The 21,605-nt window shown below is 53.3% G+C and overlaps 1 protein-coding gene across 1 annotated transcript in view; it reads left to right on the forward strand.

Annotated features, from left to right (window-relative positions):
- LOC119706185 (metabotropic glutamate receptor 7-like) overlaps positions 1–21,605 on the forward strand; it is a 125,750-nt gene that overhangs the window by 79,221 nt on the left and 24,924 nt on the right. Inside the window, exon 2 of the mRNA XM_038149454.1 lies at positions 229–445. Coding sequence (XP_038005382.1) covers positions 229–445 — 217 coding nt within the window. The remainder of the gene's footprint in view (positions 1–228; positions 446–21,605) is intronic.

The raw sequence follows: 21,605 nt of genomic DNA on the forward strand, positions 1-21,605 counted from the left end.
TTCTGAGGAGGCAGGAGGGCTGGTAAATGCTTGCAGGGTGGCAAACCCCAAACCTGGGGGTGCAGGAGGTGCCTGTGCCTGGTACCTTGTAGGAGAACGTGGTGCAGAATCGCAGCTGCACACAGCAAAGCCAAAGCTCAGCTGAAGCCAGGTGCTTTCGCTGCTGCTGCAAGAAGTGCCATGAGTATGTGAATGTGTGTATTTATCAGAAATTGTTTTTTTCTACAGATCCCACAAATCAGTTATGCCTCAACTGCACCAGAGTTGAGCGATGACAGGCGCTATGATTTCTTCTCACGGGTGGTTCCTCCAGATTCCTTCCAAGCACAAGCAATGGTGGACATTGTGAAAGCTTTGGGATGGAATTATGTATCCACTTTGGCATCTGAAGGGAATTATGGAGAAAAAGGAGTCGAGTCCTTCATGCAAATTTCCAGAGAGGCAGGTAGGCAACGCCCTCCCTCAGAAAGCGCTGCGGAAGTCGTCAATGTCGTGTTGTGCCAAATGTCCTCGTGTGTTTCTGGAGCTCATATTTGATTCTAAAGCTGCCGCAGCTCTTTGCAATGCTCTGCCGTGGCTCCTGGATGTTGTCACTCCTAAATTGCTCGTGGAGGTTCAGAGAGTGGGAGCCCTCAGTGGGTTTCAGTCATTTCTGGGGCCAATAGAAATGCTGACTTGTACCCAGCTCCTCCAGCTGCACTGGCTGAGCTTTCCTGCTGTGGGCATGGGCAGAGGGCAGGTTTGGAAAGGCTGAGCTCTTCTGTCTCCCCAGGCTGGGGCTGTGCTGTGAGCTGCTGACAGCCTGGCTGCTGTCACCCTTGGTGCCCAGCTCTGGGGCCAGCCTGATCTGAGCTGTTTGCCTTGGCATTTCCCTGCCCAGCTCAGTGCAGGGCATTCAGAACCTTCCCCTCGAGGGCTCGGGGGCTGCTGCTGTGGGAGGAGGCATGCCAGACCTTGGGTGTGAGTCCCTGGCAAGCTGAGTGGCAATCCAGACTCGTAAGGGTTTGGGAGCTCCGGGGTTTGGAGCGGATTCCTGTGCTGGGAAGGAGAAAGCAGCAGATGATGGAATTCATTGTTGGTGAGAGCTGCAAGGGCTGTCTCAGAGGCTCTGGTGGTAGAACCCATCAGCATGGGGCAGGGCAAGCTCTGCTGTGCTCCCCAGATGGGAGTGTCCCACCCTGTACCTGCCTGGCACTGCCTAAATAAAAGCAGCACGCTGCCAGCTCCGTGCCCAGCTCAGTGCCCAGGCAGGGCAGAGCAGGAGCTGCTCTGGAGCTGCTCAGGGGTCTCCATGCCCAGGGCTGGTCCCAAGCACTGCCTCTGTCTGCAGGGACAGCCCCAGCCTGTCCCAAACTGTCCCAAACTGATGGCTCCCTCCTGGCAGCATCGGCCAGGGAACAAGCAGGGAAAGTCACTGGGCTTAAAGGAAGGGGCCTTGGAGAGGGGGAGCTGGAATTGTTTCCTTATGTTGGTGTCACGGAAGGAACCCACATTTGCATAAATTCTTCTGTTCCTACAAATGCATATTTATGTGGTATTAAAGCAAATGGGTTTGGATTTAATACAGCAGGAAGTGACAAATGCCAGTGCTCATTGGAATTTAAAATTGACTTTATTTGCAAACATCCCCTGTTGCAAACTCGTGCCCGAAATGTTCCCTGTGTGAAGGACAGGCTCTGGCTGCAGAGCAGGACCCCATTTTCTGGACCTCGTGCAGAATTACATTTATTCCATGAGCTGTCCACGCAGCCAACACAAAACTCAGCCCCCTGCAGGAAAAGCAAAGCCTGAAGCCCAGCAGTGCCTGCTCCCCGCAGCTCTGAGTGTGCAGGGGGATGTAGGTCATGCTGGGGATGAGGCACTGACAGGGACGGTGCCTAAAGCTCCTCCTCAGACCCGGGATGGGATAATCTGATCCCTGGCTGCTGCTTAGGGCTGTGCTCGGCTCCTGGTGCCACGCACATGCAGCTCAGGTGGAGTTCTGACAGGATTTAATACCTGCCAACAAGGCCCCTGGGGTTTCACAGCCTGGGAAGTGCAAGAAGATCCTGCTGTTGGGAGGCTGAATGGAGCAGGGCTGACTGGAGATGCAGCTCCTGAGCTTCCCTGGGGGCACTGGAGCCTCGTCCCTGCCCTTGGGTTGTGAGCTCATCCCCAGTGAGCCCCGGGTTGGGGTGGTGTTCATTGGAGGAGCTGTGGCAGTGCTCCTGTTTGGGTTGTGAGCTCCATCCAGCTGTGGTGTTCACTGGAGGAGCTGTGCCAGTGCTCCTGTTTGGGTTTTGAGCTCCATCCAGCTGTGGTGTTCACTGGAGGAGCTGTGCCAGTGCTCCTGTTTGGGTTGTGAGCTCCATCCAGCTGTGGTGTTCATTGGAGGAGCTGTGCCAATGCTCCTGTTTGGGTTGTGAGCTCGTCCCCTGCCCTTGGGTTGTGTCTCATCCCCAGTGAGCTCCATCCAGCTGTGGTGTTCACTGGAGGAGCTGTGCCAGTGCTCCTGTTTGGGTTGTGAGCTCCGTCCAGCTGTGGTGTTCACTGGAGGAGCTGTGCCAGTGCTCCCTGGCAGCAGCCTGCAGCTGGATGGGCTCAGGCTCTGCACAGGAGCAGGGCAGGAGCAGAGGAAACAGCCTTGAATGCCCCAGGGGAGGCTCAGGGCAGGTGACAGTGAAAACTTCATACACAACGAGTTGGCCAGCCTGGCACGGGCTGCCCCGGGCAGTGGCAGTCACCAGCCCTGGAAGGGGCTGGAAATGGCACCTGGGAGCAGAGCTGGGCAGGGTGGGGCAGAGCTGGGCAGGGTGGCAGCCCAGTCCCTGCCTGGCTCTCCCTGTGCAGCCCTTAGCACCAGGCAGATCTGCCAGAGCCCAGGCTGGAGGGAGCTGAGCCCAAATCTGAGCCATGCCAGCAGGGAGCAGTGGCTGTCAGCTCCCAGAGAGCTGCTGGCATCTCCCAGGCACTCTCCCTTGGCAGAGGGAAGGTCTGGGGTGTGGGTACCACGCATTTCCTGGCTCTGGCTGGAATCTGTAGCGAGCTCATTATCCCAAAGGCAGCGTTTCATCCAAACTTGTTCCTGATCAGCTGGGATCTCAGGAAATCTGAGGATCAGTAGAAAGTGCTTCCCCTGCTTAGCTTTCAAATACGCTTCGGCACATAAAGACTTCGCTTGATCCTCTGAGTTAATAATTCTTCACAAAGTGACTTTTATTATGAGCACTTCAAGCGAGTTTGAATATGTCATTGTGGCAGGAGATGAAGATTTGAAACATGCTCGGCAGTCTGTGGGATTAATAAATTAGGGGAATGGTCTAATTATGGGAAATCTAAAGGACAATTTCAGATTATTAATGAAACTACTGAATACTTGAATTTCAAAGATTAATTCATCTTTGATTTTTTTTAAAAGATTAATCTGTACCAGAAGGTTAATTGCTATCTGTAAGAAATATATATATTGAAGTCGTTAGCAAAAGACCACTTGAATGCCTCCTAACAGATAAATGAAAGATCTGGAGTGCATTTATGAATGTTCTCTCTCCCCAAATGGCCCATTTTCACAGCTGACTGGGGTTTTGCTGCTCTCCCACTCTGGGCTGCAGGATGTGTGTCCCTCCTTCTCCCTGCTGTGCCTCCCAGCGCCGTGCTGAGCTGGGCAGGGCTGGCAGGGCTGGTTCTGACTGTGCTGAGCTGGCTCAGGGCTGGCTCAGGGCTGGTTCTGACTGAGCTGAGCTGGGCAGGGCTGGCTCAGGGCTGGCTCAGGGCTGGTTCTGACTGTGCTGAGCTGGGCAGGGTTGGCTCAGGGCTGGTTCTGACTGAGCTGAGCTGGCTCAGGGCTGGCTCAGGGCTGCCCCAGGCTGCTGTCCCTGATCCCTGCTCCTGGGGCACCACCAGAGCCTGGCTGGGAGCAGCCCCAAGCCCATGGGGCTGGGAGTGACCAGCTGGGAGAGGTGGGGAGAGCTGGGGGAGGATGAGGAGGAGCAGTGAGGAAGGGGAGAGCTCTGGGAGGATGAGGAGAGCTCTGGGAGGATGAGGAGGAGCAGTGAGGAAGGGGAGAGCTCTGGGAGGATGAGGAGGAGCAGTGAGGATGGGGAGAGCTCTGGGAGGATGAGGAGAGCTCTGGGAGGATGAGGAGGAGCAGTGAGGATGAGGAGAGCTGGGGGAGGATGAGGAGGAGCAGTGAGGAAGGGGTGAGCTGCTGGAGGGTGGGGTGAGCTGTTGGTGCTCAGCCTCTCCCCTGCAGCCCCTCGGGCAGCCCAGGCAGGCAAACCCAGCTGTGAGCTCAGCTTTGAGGGGCAGCCTCAGCAGAGCAGGCCTGTGGGTGTGGGGCTGGGCTCTTTGCAGGGTCACAGACCCGGGTGCAGAGGACAGGGGGAGGTTTGGGGGGTTTCCAGGGAACTCCTGGTCCTGCAGACCCCTCCTGGGGGCTCAGTGCTGTCCCTCTGTCTTTGGCTGTGTTCAGTCACTCAGCTTTGATGGCAGTAGCCTTTGCTCATCCTCTTGGGAGCCTGTTTTCTGATCAAGTACAGCACAAACAAATGGAGAAAGCACTCATGAAATCGAGTCATTTATATCCAAGCACTTCAAGTGTTTTCCATTTTTCTTCCCACTTTTCCCAAGCACTCAGGCACGTGTCCTTTCAGTGTGCACTGATGTTAAATAACAACATTATGAAATCTATTGTTCTGCCTCCTGTTGTCAAATAACAAATGTTTTGGCATTTCAGAAAAACCAGCCAGGAAGGATGGCTGGCTGAGTTTGCAGTGGCTCGTGTTGTGTGCTGCAGCCTGGCAGGGTTAATGAGGTTTCCTGTTAATTGTGCTGGGCTGGGGGAACATGGCCTGGCCCTGATCCTCAGTGCTCACAGGAATGGGAATGTCTGTCACTGTAGGACACGAAATGAACGACACACATTGCTGCTCTCAAGAGGAGGAAAAAAGGGAATGTTTATTTTCTGACTCCAACATTTATGGATTTCCAAAAGTGACAGTGGATTGGAGGGTGACAGTGCCACCTCTCCAATGACACTGGACAAACCAACAGGCCACCAAATCTCTCCTCCTCCAGAAAAGAACGCAAAACAATGAGTTATTGACAGAAATTGTGTGAGAAAATTCATTACAGGAATGTAAACATCAGAAGGCTTAGAACAACAAATGTGCCCAGAGTGAGCTCACCCAGCTGCCTCCTGGGGTGTCACTGGAGAGCTGGAGCAGGCTGCTGCTCCCTCACACCACCAGCCACCTCAGAGATAAAAATCTGCCTTTTTATGGCACTTATTGACCGTGTGCAGATTGCATCTCAAGGGCAGAATTGGAATTGAGACAGGCAATTGTTGCTGCTGAGCAGATAACTGCCAGCCTGCCTTCAGAGTGCCACCAGCCTGCTTCCAAAGTGTCACCAGCCTGCTTCCAGAGTGCCACCAGCCCAGGAAGCCAGGCTGGGGACCCTTGGGTGCCTCGCTGCAGGGAGGGTGCCTCTGCAGCCCTGGGGAGCTCCAGGCAGGGGGCTGCAGGTCCTGTTCCCCAGCACACCCCGGGCAGGCTCCTGCAGGTGCAGAAGGGAAGGTGCTGCTCTGCTGCAGGCCCAGGATGTTCCCCATCCCATTCCAGCTGGGTTTGGGCAGCATTCTGCAGCTCGGGGGCAGAGTTTGGTGTGGCAGGGACGGGAGCAGGGCTGAGGAGAGGGAGGATGAGAAGCTGCAGAACCAAGGTGGTGCCAGTGGCTGGGGTTGCAAAGAGGGAGCCGTGGCTGGGAAAAATGTCCATGAGTAAGGAAGCTTTGCCAGAGTGAGTGGGCTGGAAAATCACATTTATTTAATCCCAAAAAAAACCCCTGATTTCAGGGGCAGAATTGACTTTGATTGTGAAAACCTAAAACTTCTAGAAGATAAGGCAGGACTTCTTCCCAAAGTCTCTCTTTTGTGCTGAGGGCAGGGACACCAGGAGGCTTCCTGGGGGTTTGCTCTGAGCCTTGCTCCTCAGCTGGCTCCTCCAGGCTGCCCAGGGTCCCACTGCTGCCCTGCCTGTGTGGAGCAGGAGGGACCAGCCTGGCTGCTCCCAGGCATGGGGATGAGCTGCTCTGTTACCATCACTGACAGGGCTTGCCTTCCTGCAGGCTGCTGGGCTGGGAGCTCAGAGCTGCCCTGCAGAGCTGGGCTCCTTCTGGGCTCCTTCCTCCTCCTCCTCCTTCCCAGGGGCTGCAGCTGGCTGAGCCTGCAGTGCTCTGAGCCCAGGCACAGCAGCTTTCCTGCTTCAGACCTGGAGGATTTCACAGAGATGCTCGTGGTTTAGGAAGAGCAGGGTGCAGATGTGGAGCAGTGGGGAGCTTTGTTTGACAGCTCTTCACTGAGGTTTCATTGCTGTTTATGTATTTCTGTTAAAGCCAATTTTATGTCCAGGCAAAAGCAAGTCTAGACAGATTGTCTAAAAACTTTTATTGGCTAATTAAGATTATACTGCTGGTGTTTCACTGCTGGGTAGCAGGGACTCTGCTTAAGGAATGGCCTCTATTTTTGCAGCCTGTGCCTTTTGCCAAGTGTTCTATTATGCCTTGGGAGGGCTTTTTTCAGATCCATTTCAATGTCAAAAGCAAATGCCACTTGAAGTCTCATGTTTGGACACCTGAGCCTGGATCAAGGAGCCAGAGCCCCTTGGTTTTCTCCCTGAGCCCTGAGCACTTGTGGCTGCTGTGCTTTGGGGCTGCTGGGCAGGCAGGGAAACCCCCAGCCCTGCAGAGCTGGGGCAGGGCTGTGGCCTCAGTGTCTGTAACAGGTGACAGAGGGTGGCCCTGGCAGCAGCTCTGGCCCATGCTGCAGCGCCCAGGAGTGCTGCGTGTGCTGCCTGTGATGTGTTTGCTGGTGAGGAGCCCTCCCCTGCCCTGGGCCAGCCAAGCCAGTGCTTGTTTGGGGTTTGGGGTGAGCCAATGGCTTTGGGCACTTGGCTGCCCAAGTGGTTCTGTTTGCAGCTCATCAGAAAGGTTTGGCTTGGAGGAACCCCAAATCCCGCCCAGGGCCACCCTGCCATGGCAGGGACGCCTTCCCCTGTCCCAGCCCCGGTGTCCAGCCTGGCCTGGGGCACTGTCAGGGATCCAGGGGCACCACAGCTGCTCTGGGCACCTGGGGCTCCAGGAGGGCACAGATATGTCTGTGAGCATTCACTGGCACTGGGGGTGTGTGCTGATAGTCCTGGGTGCCCTGGGGCTCTAGGGGTGCACAGATGTGTCTGTGAGCGTTCACTGGCACTGTGGGTGTGTGCTGATAGCCCTGGGTGCCAGCCCTGGGTGCCCTGGGGCTCTAGGGGTGCACAAATGTGTCTGTGAGCGTTCACTGGCACTGGGGGTGTGTGCTGATAGCCCTGGGTGCCCTGGGGCTCCAGGGGGGCACAGATGGGTCTGTGAGCATTCACTGGCACCAGGGGTGTGTGCTGATAGCCCTGGGTGTCAGCCCTGGGTGCCCTGGGGCTCCAGGGGGGCACAGATGTGTCTGTGAGCATTCACTGGCATTATGGGTGTGTGCTGATAGTCCTGGGTGCCCTGGGGCTCCAGGGGGGCACAGATGTGTCTGTGAGCGTTCACTGGCACCAGGGGTGTGCTGCCAGGCTGCTGGGAACAGATCTTACTGGGTGTTAAATGAGAACTGAAAATGGTTTTTCAAAGGGCGACTGCCCCGACTCCTGCTTGGCTCCAGCCCAGCTGACATGGTGGGAGCTGTCCAGAGAGTGCCTGGGCTTGCTCCAGGGGACAGAGGGGTGGTCAGGAGCCAGGCTGGCAGGGACAGAGCCCTGGCTGCAGCTGTGCAGGGGTTTTGTCACCCAGGGCTGCTGTGCAATACTCCCAGGCTGCCTGAGCTCACGAGCTGGCTGAGAAGTTTTCCAGCAGTGTTTGGAGCTCCTTGAGCACAGCATGAGAGCCAAGCAGGTCTGCTGGGGGAGCAGCTGTGGATGTTTTCATGGCCCTGGGATGGGTGGCAGGGCTGCAGGGCAGGCAGGGGCAGCCTCTCCCTGGAGCAGGAGCTGTGCCCACCCCAGGCACGCTGTGCCCGCCCTGCCCTGGCAGATGGGCTGCTCCTGCTCCTGGCCCAGCCCTCCAGGATCTGCCCACAGGGCTGCTTCACCAGCGTTTCATTCTGGGATTTAAGAGTCAGTTAACCCTGATTCACACCTGTATAAAAAGGACATCGTTTTTCCTGCGAGTTCATTTTTCAGGCAGGCGTGACGTGAATGTGGAGCTCTGTCTTACCTCAGTGTGTGGTGATGGGAAAAGTTCAGCTTTGCTCTGGCTGAGCTGCAGTTTTAAATGAGCCTGATGGAAAACCCAAGGCAGGAGATTTGTAAGAATTTTTTACATGAAAGAAAAAGTTGGGATTTGTTCTGAAAGCCTTTCGTATCCTTAGACTGATGCAGTCAGGGAGAGCCACGTCACCTGTGGTGCCCAGTTTGGGGTCAGGGTGGGCTCTGGAGCAGCTGCTGTGCCTGAGCCCAGAGCTCACATCCACTCCTCTGCTTGGTTGGGTTCATCAGCCTCTGCCTTTCGAGTCAAAGGGAAATACAGGGAGTTCTTTTCTGGCACAGGAACTTTCAGGCTCGTGGTTTAATTGTGCTCTGGGTTTGTGAAGTCTTCAGAAGAGCCTTTCAAGGGCAATCCTGAATTCTCTCCTTGCATGAGTGATCCACAAGACAAGCTCCTTTCCACTTCCTTGCTTCTCTGTTTTTTTCCTTTCATGAGATTTGTGGACATTTTGAATTAGCAGAAAAGGAAAATAAGGGTGGAGAGTGGTTTTGGCACATGTACAGTCACTGATGGGCAGAGACAACTCTGCCAGAACAACATCCAGTGATGATTGGAATAAAGAAAAGGTAATTAAAAACCACACACTTCTAAAACTTTATTCTCACATATGTCTGAAAATTTGTGAACGCCTCCCGGAGTCAAACTGGCACTAAAGATGTTTGTAGCAGTATTTGAACCACAAAATGCAAACCATCCAGCCCTTACCTGTGTTCCTTAACATGTAATTGTTATTTGTTCTGCACATATATAGATGTATAACTTGGTAGCTTTACATAATCTTCTTCTGGCTGGTGTTAATTGAATTAGTCATGCTCTCGGAATGCTAAAAAGATTTTGCCTATGGGAATTTCTCTTCAGTTGTGAGTCAACAGTCAATTCTCTGGATTTTGTTTTAGTCAGTGACTCTTTATTAGAATAAACAAGATTAGTGGCAGGGAAATGTTCTCTCTGTTGGCTTTGGAAGGGAGGCTGGGGAGTGCCAAGGTGAGGGTGGAGATGAGCGGGGCTGCTCAGGCTGGCAGCACAGGGTGGTTCCTGTGGCACACAGCCCTTGGCCCAGTTTGTGGCTGGGTGCTTTGGTCCCCTTGGTGCTCTGCCCCCACAGCAGAGCTGGCTGCTGCCAGGTGACACTCCCGTCCTGTCCCTGCTGCTCTGGCCACGCTCGCTGTGCCAGTGCCATCTCTGCTCCCCCAGCAGGTGGGGAGGTGCAGAACTGCAGGTTTTGACTCTTCTGGGATTCCTTTCCTGGGACTCGTTTTGCTGTTGTGTGCTACCCCTCCAGTTGTGTGGCCAGCTTGCAGGGTTTGGTTTGTTCTTTATCAACTGCTAAACGAGGACAGGAGGGAGGCAGAAGGCCCAGCTCCTCCTGAGGCCAGCTCTGGGGACTGAAGCTCCCCGGGGCCAGCTGAGTGTAGAGCAGGAGGATTTATGCCTTGACATGAAATAATCAGAGCCTTTTTCATTGCTGGGCCCTTCTGTTGAAAAAAGAACAGATCTGTGAGTTTGCCTGGTGAATCGGACAAGTCTGGGGCATTTGTTCCAATCTGGTTTTTATGGCTCTAGAGGGACACGGCGACCAAGCAAGCCATAGACATTTCCATTTGTGTTCTCCAGAAATAGTGGGAGGCAGCATGTGCTTCTGTACTAGAAGGATTATGTAGGTCAGCCTGGTTCTGAACCTGTTATTAAAAGTGACATTGCCAAAGAAAAATCAACAGAAACTACAAGAAGCTTTGAGTAAGAGCATCACAGGCACCCACTCTGTGCTTCATCCCAAAAGGTTCCGCTGCTCAGCACTGTGCTTTCCTCACCCTGTGCCAATGAGGGTGGTGAAAATCCCAGCTGCCATTCACCTGAAACAAAGAGGTGTGTGAAAGTAGCATGAAAATGGATAACTGCCCTAATGCCGATCATTTATGGGAAATTCAGGGTGATTTTGGTGAATTATCTTTCATTTTCCTCGATGGCTGGGCTTGGAAGACCTTGTGCAGCCTTTGGAAAGTGCTCTGCCTTTTCTGAAAGCAGCCAAGAGCTTGGAGGGGTGATTTTGGGCTGTGAGAGCCCTGGCAGCAGGGACGGGCTGGATCTGCAGGGCAGCCCCACCTGGAAAGGACAGCAGGGACGGGCTGGATCTGCAGGGCAGCCCCACCTGGAAAGGACAGCAGGGACGGGCTGGATCTGCAGGGCAGCCCCACCTGGAAAGGACAGCAGGGATGGGCTGGATCTGCAGGGAGGGATTGTCACTGTAGGACATGAAATGAATGACACGCACACTGCTGTTCTCAAGGGGAATTAAAAAGGGAACATTTATTTTCTGATTCTAACATTTATAGTTTTCCAGACGTGACAGTGGATTGGAGGGTGACAGTGCCACCTCTCCAATGACACTGGACAAACCAACAGTCTGTCAAATTTCTCCTCCTCCATAAAAGAATGCAAACCAATGAGTTATTTACAGAAATTGTGTGAGAAAATTCATTACAGGAATGTAAACATCAGAAGGCTGAGGAAATTTTAAAAAATCAGGGCGACAAGGGATGAGGGCAGGGCAGCCCCAGCAGGAAAGCACAGCAGCTCATCCCATCTGGGACCACCTACAGGTGAAAGGGGCTGCTTGGAGGGAGGGTGGCCAGCACAGGATGGACACCATGCAGGAATTGGCAGGAGCTGCTGGGTTGGTCAGGGCAGCAGTCCTGACCCTGTGGGGACTGGCAGTGCCCGGGCTCTCTGCAGAGCTGCTCCCTCCTGCCCCTGCCCTGCTGGGATTTGGGCAGCCCCAGCTGCTGCTGCCTCAGTGGCTTTAGGGACAGCAGTAACACTGGCCAGGGCTGCACTTCAACTAAAAATCCCAAGGGGGTTTAACACAGTCAGAGGAAGTTTTAACCCTCTGGGGAGCAAGCTGCTGCTGTTGGTTCCCCTCCCTGCTAACGCCAGGTCTGGGCTTCTGCAAAGGCAGAGCCCCCTTGGTGTTTGTCATTTCAGACCATTGTGGAATGATTCGCTGTTGGTTGGGGTGTTTCCAACCTGACAGATGCTCCAGCTGCAATCAGGCACCACTTGCAGAAGGCAGGACTGTAGATCTGCAGTGAAGCAACAGAAAACCCTGATTTCTGTTGGGCATGATCATTTTCTTTTCCTTTTGGGGGATGTCGTGTTGGGACAGCTACAGTAAATTCCCAAAGAACAGCTTTGGTGTTAACGAACACATAAGATCCATTTGGGTTTACCACATTTGAAAGCTGCCCGTGGCCTCCTCAGCCTTTGAGCTGCTTATTCTGCTTTACGTTTTATTTGGATGTTGGGAAAACAGCTCTTGGAGCGGACAAAAGCTTCCATCGAGTGGCAGTTTGTGAAACGCCATCTGTTGTGTGCCCCAAATGTGGCTCTGTGTTCCCTGCTCGGGCCTGGCTGTCCCTGCTGCCTGAGTGCCTGGGGACTCTGTAGGACTGCAGCGCTCATTACAGGCTCCTCGTGTTCAACTTCCCAAAGCTCACCCCGTGCCACCCCTGAGCAGCAAGGCTTGGGGGAGAGGCTTCCAAGAGCCCCTAAGGGTTCCTGGGGTGTGGTGTGACCTTTAATTGGTGTAAACCCTTTTATGGTGTGACCTTTAACTGGTGTGACCCTTTTATGGTGTGACCCCTTTATGGTGTGACCTTTAATTGGTGTAAACCCTTTTATGGTGTGACCCTTTAACTGGTGTGACCCTTTTATAGTGTGACCCTTTAATTGGTGTAAACCCTTTTATAGTGTGACCCTTTTATGATGTGACCCTTTAATTGGTGTAAACCCTTTTATGGTGTGACCCTTTAATTGGTGTAAACTTCTTTATGGTGTGACCCTTTAATTGGTGTGACCCTTTAATTGGTGTGACCCTTTAATTGGTGTGACCCTTTAATTGGTGTAAACCCTTTATAGTGTGACCCTTTTATGATGTGACCCTTTAATTGGTGTAAACCCTTTTATGGTGTGACCCTTTAATAGATGTAAACCCTTTTATGGTGTGACCCTTTTATGGTGTGACCCTTTAATTGGTGTAAACCTTTTAGTTGGTGTGACCCTTTAATTGGTGTAAACCCTTTATTGGTGTAAACCCTTTAATTGGTGTAAACCCTTTAATTGGTGTAAACCCTTTAATTGGTGTGACCCTTTATTGGTGTGACCCTTTCCTTTTCCTGCCGGGGCTGTAAAGCTCCCTTGCTGCCCCTGTGAGCTGTGGTCAATAATTACACGTGTGTGACAATAATCACACGCATCCACACCTGAACGAGCCTAATTCTGGCCGCTTCCCTTCTCCATAATGTTGGGTTTTTCCCCCAGATTTCTCTCTCCTGGTTTCGTGTTGTTCATCCTGATTTACCATGGAAACAGGAGAGCTCTGAATTTTACTTCCAGCACATCTTCTGTCCAGACAGGGTTAGAACTGGCTGCATCAACCACCACTTTCCAATGGCTGGAGAACCTCGATAGGAAATTACGGCTGTTTTGCTATTTAAGTTTGAGTTCTGTTTCTGTCAAATGAAGGGAGAGAGAGCCAGAGAGAAAATCTGTCTGCAGAAAATACACTGCAGCCAAGATGAAATCCTCCCTGAAATAAGGAGGCACAAGTGGCATCTGCAGTAAAATCTCTGGGAATTTAACCCGTCCAAGCATTCCAGGGGCAGGGGCTGACTCCTGGCAGTCATTTCCAGCTGTTAGCAGCAGGGTGATTTCACTTCAGCTCCTATTCCAGCTGGCAGGCAAAAATCCACATACAGCCACTCGAATTTGGAAGTTACTGCCACCAAATTCCACCTTTTCACCTTGGACAGCCTCATGATAAATTGAAAGTGATTCAGGAGCTCTCAGGCTCCGAGCTGCTCTGGAGCCCGAGCGCTGCAGGAGGTGGGGGTTTGCTTGTTACTTACTCTAATGGATCTTTCTCTTTATGTTTATATATATATTTTTTTTTTTTTAAAGCTTTTACATTTTTTGCCCAGTAAATAATTTCTGCTGGTGCAGGAACGTGGCAAGCACTGTGTAGCAGCCAGGTCTGATGTGGCAACCCTGGCAGGATGAGCTCCCCTTCCTTCCTTCCTTCCTTCCTCGCGTTCCCCAGGAGCAGGAGTGACCCTGTGAGCCCTCCCCTGTGCCCCAGCCGTGCTGTCAGCAGCTGCAGGTGCCTCCTGCAAGCACCTCCAGGAGCCGCCTTGGCTGCTCTGGGGTGGGGCAGGGCACAGAGAGGGGTGGCAGGAGGGCTCCAGGCGGCTCCTCCCGAGGGTTTGTGGAATCTGGAGGTGGTTTTGTTGGACATCCATCAGCAGCGGGGCTCGGGAGCTGCTCCCTGCTGTGTGTGAGAGCTCCAGCCCTGTGCCCGAGCGCGCAGGGCAGCTCAGGGAGGGTGGGTGGCTCTGGGTGCTGTTCTCTGGGAATTCTGCTTCCCAAATCGCTGCTCCCCCAGCCCCAGGGAGCCCAGGAGTCCTGAGAGCACAGAGGGGATGAGAGGCCGTTCTGCTGGGGCACTGCACCCACTGCAGCCAGCTGCTCCTGGGAGGTTCTGTGGGCAGTGTCCTCAGGGAGGGCACAGCTGGGAGATGCTGGGAGCAATGGTAATGAGGCAGCAAATTAAGCAGGAGACCCTAATGAGATAAATCTGTCTCAAAAAGCATTGATCAGGACCTGGGTTTGCCTGGCCACCTTCAGAGCAGAGCTGCAGCCTCAGGCAAGTCTTGTTTGGGCATTCGTGCCCCTGGACATGGCTCTCTCCCTCAGTGCCTCTTTCTTCCTCTCTGGTTTTGTTTTTCCTCTGTGGTTTAGTTTTTCTCTCTAGTTGTTTTTTCCTCTCTGGTTTAGTTTTTCTCTCTAGTTGTTTTTTCCTCTCTGGTTTAGTTTTTCTCTCTAGTTACTTTTTCCTCTCTGGTTTAGTTTTTCTCTCTAGTTGTTTTTCCCTCTCTGGTTTAGTTTTTCTCTCTAGTTGTTTTTTCCTCTCTGGTTTAGTTTTTCTCTCTAGTTACTTTTTCCTCTCTGATTTAGTTTTTCTCTCTAGTTGTTTTTTCCTCTCTGATTTAGTTTTTCTCTCTAGTTACTTTTTCCTCTCTGGTTTAGTTTTTCTCTCTAGTTGTTTTTTCCTCTCTGATTTAATTTTTCTCTCTAGTTACTTTTTCCTCTCTGGTTTAGTTTTTCTCTCTAGTTACTTTTCCCTCCCTGGTTTAGTTTTTCTCTCTAGTTGTTTTTTCCTCTCTGGTTGAGCTTTTCCTCTCGAGTTTAGCTTCTTTCCCTCCCCAGTTTCAGTAGAGCTTTCAGGTGTTCTGAGCAGACAGTGCCTCAGTCAGTGTCTCTGCTGGTTTGAAGCAGACACTGCGTCCCTGCTCTGGGCTCTGACTGTCCAGGGGAACCTCAGACCAGCTCCAAAGGCAGAGCTGATTTGGGGGATGGCTGAGCCCCCAGAGCAGTGGCAGGGGATTGCTCAGGGCAGCATTTCAGCACGCTGGGGAGCTGCAGGAGTGGGATGAGCTGTGCCAAAGGAGATGTTCTCCTTTTGCTCCTCGCACTTCTGAATTTCTCCTTGGTTTTGTTCCTGCCTCTTCTCCTTGGGCTTGTGCCACCACAGCCACTGGCCCTGTGGGGGCTGAGCTCTGAGTGCCCCAGGGTTCTGTTCCCTTTCTCCCCAGGGACTGGCTGCCCCACCGTTCATTGTTTGGTGTGGAACAGGGATTTCCCTGGGGCTGGAGGTCTGTGCCTGCTGCTCCGGGAGGAGCTGATGTAACCTGCACTGTCTCTGCTCCTGCCTCTAGACATTTAATGTGCAAGTGCAGCTCTCTGCTCTGTTTTAGGTGTTAGTGATGCCTTCAGCTGTGGCAGGGGAAACACACAACACTGAACTCCATGTTTTGGTAGGTAAAAAGTGTTTCCATTTCTCTTTCAACCATTGCTGAAATGCTTTTATTTCTTTTTAGAGAAGAGTCCCTTGGTTTTCACGTGCTGTAGCTCAGATTGCAGCAAACTGTGCATCTCCAAGTTGCTGTGTTGGCTGGCTGCTCAATTAGTAGGAAAGTTCCATGCTAGTAATTAACAAGGATCTACCCAAAAAAGAGATGTCTCCTTGGCAATGCAACTTTTCTGGAGAAAAATAAAAAAATATTGCATGAGAGGCTGAGGGAACTGCTCCAGATTTGCTTCCAAGATCTGTAAATCAGGCAGAGGATTTACATGTTCTGCTGTTTCAGCTGGAACTCGCCTCCTCCATCAGATTATTTTAGCATTTTGTGGATAGTACTAATTAAAATTTATCATCAAAGTAGCTGTAGTTTTAATAGGACTCTTCCCAGTGTGAGAGGAATCGAGTTTACATTTAAAATCTTTGCTGAGACGCTGGGAGGGAGCAGGGCTCCTCCGTGTCTTTGAAAAACAGAAACCAGCATTCTCCACGTGTGCAGGGCTGTGCTGTCCTTGGGCAGGTGCAGGGAGCTGTGGTGGCCCCAGGGGCACCAGTGCCCGCCTGGGACACCCCTGGGACACCCCTGGGGGGGTCTGGGCCAGCCCTGGGCTCCAGGGGCAGCAGCTGCAGCCTGGCTTGGGGGTGGGTGGGAGCTCCCACCCCGGGTATTTCACTGCAGAGCCCAGCAGCTCAGTGGCTCTGTGCTGTCCCCAGGATGTAATGAGTGCCTGGGCTTTGTGCTGTCCATCGTGTCCCCCAAGGACTCTCCAGGTGACAGAAACAGCTTGGTGGGGTTTTTAGCATTCTCTGTGTTTGCAGCGTGGGGGAATTCGGGGAGCTGTGCTGCCCTGTGCCATGGGGCTCTCACCCCCAGCTGGCAGAGCTCCTTCCCTCCCCCTGCTCTTGGGAAGGGGCGTTTTCCCAGGTCCTGGCCTTCCTTCCCTGCTCTTTTATCCTCAGCCTGCTCTCCCCAGGTGTCACCTGCCACCCCACCTGTCCATCTCCATCACCTCCCGTCCCATCTCCCAGGTGTTATCTGCCATCCCATCTCCTCAGGTGTCACCTCCACCCCACGTGCCCACCTCCATCACCTGCCACCCCACCCTCCCAGGTGTTATCTGCCACCCCATCTCCCAGGTGCCACGTCCACCCCACGTGCCCACCTCCATCACCTGCCACCCCATCTCCCAGGTGTCACCTCCACCCCACGTGCCCACCTCCATGCCCTGTCCCAGCCCCAGCTGGCAGCAGCAGCTCCTCCATGAACCTCTGCAGCGTGTGGTTCCTGCTCCTTTTCAGCAGCGTCCCCGGAGATGGCAGAGGGGCTGTGTAGGAGGGTGCTTTTAGGGCTTATCTTTAAGCCGTGATGTTTTGTGATTTAAAAATTAACCATGGATTAACAAATGGAGAACTGAGCTGTCTGGGGAATGGAGGTTGGAGAGGGGGAAAGGAGCATGACTCAACAAATGTCTTTATCCCCATGGAGTGCAGCTCTCCGTGTGCAGGGCCTGCTCCACAGCTCTGACACTCAGCCCCTGCCCCAGCAGCTGTGCAGCCAGCTTAATTAAAAACATTCATTTCCCAAAATGAGGCGTCTGCAGGACAGAAAGCGAGTGGATTAAACAAGGCTCGCTGGAATTTTGTGGGTATTCTGCTTTTATCCTTTATTTTTAGTTCATGCAGGGAACATTGCTTTGCTCTGAGGGAGGCATCCAGAAGGGCAGAAGCCAACTTCATGGCTTGTGCATGGAGCTGCCCTGCCAGGAGAGCTCCCCGAGGATGCAGGGCTGTTCCAGTGCTGGGCACGGCTCTGAGGGGTGAAACAGGGACAGGGCAGGGACATGGCTGGGAAGGGCTGGGAAGGGGCTGGAGAGCTCCTGAGGGAGCTGGGAAGGGGCTGGAGAGTTCCTGAGGGAGCTGGGAAGGGGCTGGAGAACTCCTGAGGGAGCTGGGAAGGGGCTGGAGAGCTCCTGAGGGAGCTGGGAAGGGGCTGGAGAACTCCCGAGGGAGCTGGGCAGGGAAAGGAGAGCTCCTGAGGGAGCTGGGAAGGGGCTCAGTCAGGAGCAAAGGAGGCTCAGGGGGGCCCTTGTGGCTCTGCACAGCTCCTGCCAGGAGAGGACAGCCAGAGGGGTCGGGCTCTGCTCCAGGGAACAGGGACAGGAGGAGAGGGAACAGCTCAGGCTGGGCTGGGGGGAATTTGGGAACAATTCTCCATGGCTTTGTGCTGTGCCAAGGACTGGGCTGGGAAGGGTTGATGAGTGCCTGGGCTTTGTGCTGTCCATCGTGTGTCCCAAGGATTCTCCAGGGGACAGAAACAGCTTGGTGGGTGGTTTTTTTGGGGGTTTTTTTTTGCATTTTCTGCTTCCAGAGTGGAGCAATTTGGGGAGCTGTGCTGCCTTGTGCCTCCCCAGCTGGATTCTGATCCTGGAGGGTTTTTCCAGCCTAAACCATTCCCTGATGCTGGGTTAACAGAGTCCCCAGCCAGCCGTGGTTTGCCAGAGCTCTGAGGGTGTCCCAGCCCTGGGATGAGCTGCTCTGTGTGAGAGCTCTGAGAAAGAGGATCTGACATTGAAAATTCCACGTTTTCTGTTAAAATAGAGGTGGCAGCTAAGCAGCTCCTCCTCAGTGCCCGTTCCCTGAGCAGGTAGACTTGGAATGCCAGAGAGGAATGGAATCAGTGGTGCCTGAGCTGTCTCTTCACTCTCTGTTTTGGGATCAATCTAATCAAGTTCTTTCAATAATATTGGGAGAAATGATTAATGCAAACCTCAGACACTGAGATGAAGCTTTGAAATTAATTTCAAATATTAAAAGTGTTAATCAAAGTGTTAATTTCCCTCACTCCCATTGCAGTAGTTCTTGCAAAGTAAAGATAACTTTGGTCATCTTTGCCGACCACAGAATGAATTAAAGATAAAGGAAGTGGATGTGTTATGTGAAATAGCAGTTAACATCTGTTTCCTTAGAAGTTACATTGATTTAATTACTTTTCATTTGTGTAATACTCAGAACACCATTTGAATTCCTCCGTACAAGTCAGACTCTTTTTCAGGGAAATGTGTTGGCCCTTATCACTCCTCCCAGGCTGGAGGAGCTGCAGCTCCCAAGGCCAGTGCTGGGGGCTGAGGGGTGGCACTGGGGAGCCCCTCCTGCAGCCAGGCATTTCCAGAGCTCAGACCCCTCTGTGTGGTCACTGCTGGCAGCCCTGGGGAGCTCTGCACCTCCCCAGCCCCGGGGATGTGTGGAATGCCCTGGGACCATGCACAGGCAGGGCACAGAGTGACATTTCATCTGCAAATAACAGAGGGAAATTCAGTTCAGTTGGGACTGACGTGAGGAGTGCCCTGCAGTAAGGGAAAGGGGCATATTCAGCATTATTGATTCTGCCTTATCCTGTCTGTGGCCTCTCTCTTTTGTCTTGTGAATCCCAGATTTCCTGGTTTGATTACCTTGCCCTGTCAAGATTCTGCAAAAAACCCTTCTTTTTGGCATAAAAAATGATTTAAACATTGATTGATTGGTTGGTTGATTGAGTAATTGGAGGCTGTGACCTCATTTCTGGTGCATTCATATTTTGAGTCCCCAGAGCTCTTGCTGTAAAGTGAATTTCCTTGGCTTTATCCTTGGTGCAGCACAGTGCAGCTTCTCCTGCACTGTCACAGGCCTGGGTGCCCAGCTGAAATTGGGGCTGCACACCAAGGAAATGGGGCTTTAAAGGTGGGTGAGGTTTTTGGGAGCTTTCAGGGCGCTGTGGGCTTTCCTGGGGGGATGGCTCTGCAGCCGTCCCTGCTCAGTTAAGCACTCTGGGCACTCTGGCTGTTGGCAGATGTTTCCTGTGCAGAGAATCCCTCTGTTTTACTGGGCTGGTGACTGGAAAGGCTCTTTGGGAGGCAGTGCAGAGCTCAGTGCTGGGATCCTCAGGAATAGCCACTTTCCATCTCTCTCGGGGGCTCCTGGGAGGAGTGAGCCCCTGAACAGGGACTGGGGCTGGGCGAGACCCCAGAGCCCAGCCAGGGCCACGCTGCCATGGCAGGGACACCTGCCACTGTCCCAGGCTGCTCCAGCCCTGTCCAGCCTGGCCTGGGCTGTGGCTGAGTGTCCCTGTCCCCAGGGTCCCCAGGTGAGTGCTGGTGTCTGGCTGGGATCTGGCAGGAGATTTTCCATTTTCCAAGGCACTGCTGGGGTGAGTCCTGGCCTGCCTTCCCTGAGCTGGCTCCCACCTGCTGGGCCTTTTACAGCCTCTGGTGGCAGAGCTCCATGGAATTGAGTGGCTGATGGCCGGGCAGTGCAGGCCTGGGCTCTGCCAGGCTGCAAGAGTGCTTTTATTGAACTATATTGCATTTTTAGTACTCATTTGAGAGAGGGCCATTAAGGCTCAGCCGAGTACATTAAGAACATTACTCTGGTGTGAAGGAGATGGGGATTATGAGAAGGACTAGAAAAGACCCAGGAGTTATAGAGCTCTGTTTCTATTTTCCGTTTCCCTGTGCGAGGGCTGGGGACAGAACCTGTTTAAACAGTTCCCAGCTTTGCTGAATGTGCCCATTTTGGGTCCCAGAAGAACAGGGATCACTGTGTGAGCTGGCTGTGAGTCTGGAGGCAGAATGTGCTGCAGCAGGGGAGGAGTGATCCAAAGCCCAGGTGGGACCTCCAAAGCCTGGTTTGGTGCTGCAGAGACCCCAGCTGTCCCCTGCAGCTCTGACCCAGGGCAGGGATGGGCACCAGGGTGGGGCTGGTCACACAATGTCCTCTGCAGCCCTCTTTGGACCCTTACTCCGTGGGCCTTGTTCCCTGCCCCTGATCTGTTGCAGAGCTTTTGTAGGCCTGGCACTGGGCTCCTGAAGGAATTTTGTCATGCTGGAAATGCTGCTCTCCTCTTGGGTGGAAAAACGAGGAAACATGTTTCCTTCCCAAATGATCTATCAAAGATGCCTTCCCCTCGCTGCCCTCCCACGGAGCTGTCTCACGGTGTCCTTGCTGCTCTCTGGATTTGTCACTCTCTGAAGAGATGACAAGTCTCTGCTTGCCCTGACACCCAGCAGCCCCAGCAGTGCCATTATCTGGGAGCAGCTGAAATGCCATGTTTATGTTCCTTCCCTGAGGAAAAAAAAGGGACTGGGGGCCTGGCAACGCTGCAACCTGCAGTCAGAAAAGCCCCAGCATTAGGGATCATTCTGTGCTGGCAGTTTGGGATGATTCATTGTCCAAAGGTGGCATCGTTACTGCTGGGGGTGACAATTATCCCTGCAGGAGCAGCCCAGCACTGAGCAGCTCCCCTGATCCCCAGAGCTCCCCCGATCCCCATAGCTCCTGATCCCTACAGCTCCCTGATCCCCAGAGCTCCCTGATCCCCAGAGCTCCTGATCCCCAGAGCTCCTGATCCCCACAGCTCCTGATCCCCAGAGCTCCCTGATCCCCAGAGCTCCTGATCCCCAGAGCTCCTGATCCCCAGAGCTCCTGATCCCCAGAGCTCCTGATCCCCAGAGCTCCCTGATCCCCACAGCTCCTGATCCCCACAGCTCCTGATCCCCACAGCTCCTGATCCCCACAGCTCCTGATCCCCATAGCTCCTGATCCCCACAGCTCCTGATCCCCAGAGCTCCCTGATCCCCAGAGCTCCCTGATCCCCAGAGCTCCCGATCCCCAGAGCTCCCGATCCCTACAGCTCCCTGATCCCCAGAGCTCCTGCACCCCGCAGCTCCTGTGTCTGAGCCTGGGGTCTGTGTTTCCTGCTGGCTGTCAGAGGCAGGTGAGAGACAGGGCTCACAGCAGAAATGCAGGCGTTCAGCTGAGGAGCTCCCTGTTCTGGGCCTGTCAGAGAAAGCAGGCAATGGTTCATCCGTTATGGGGGTTTCTTGGTTCCCTGCACTCCCAGCTCCTTCCCAGGGCTCACATTTCCTTGTCGGGTGGGTCCCAGAGCCCTCCTGAGCGGGGCTCTGCCCCAGGCCAGCTCCTGGGAGCGCTCCTGGCACGGAGCTGCACCAGCAAAAGGCATTTCAATGGTCTGTTTTCTATTGCCTTTTCCTGCCTGGCTGCACTGTGTGGCTCCAGGGCTCCTTTGCAGCAGATTTTAGGAAGCCGAAGCTCCCAATCCCTCCTGCAGCCCAGGCCTGGGCTGAGCCTGTTCTCACTCGAGGTTCCCAGGCAGCTCCTGCAGCACCTCCTCATTCTCCTACTCTGGTCTCACAAACAGAGCTTTCCTACATCTCTCAAAGTCATCTTACACCGTTCTTGTAATTCAATTTAGTGTTCCCAAGGAGAGTCTTAATTTTTGTATATTACTGGAGTTTAACTGCCATAATAAAGGACAATTTTGAGGTGATAAAACACACCAGGAATGTCATTAAATATGCAGCAAAGGTCTGACACAATGGAATTAAGCATTAATGAATAACATACTAGAAATATTAGTCTT

This window comes from Motacilla alba, chromosome 12 (genome assembly GCF_015832195.1).
Source record: "Motacilla alba alba isolate MOTALB_02 chromosome 12, Motacilla_alba_V1.0_pri, whole genome shotgun sequence".
Taxonomy (NCBI): Eukaryota; Metazoa; Chordata; class Aves; order Passeriformes; family Motacillidae; genus Motacilla; species Motacilla alba.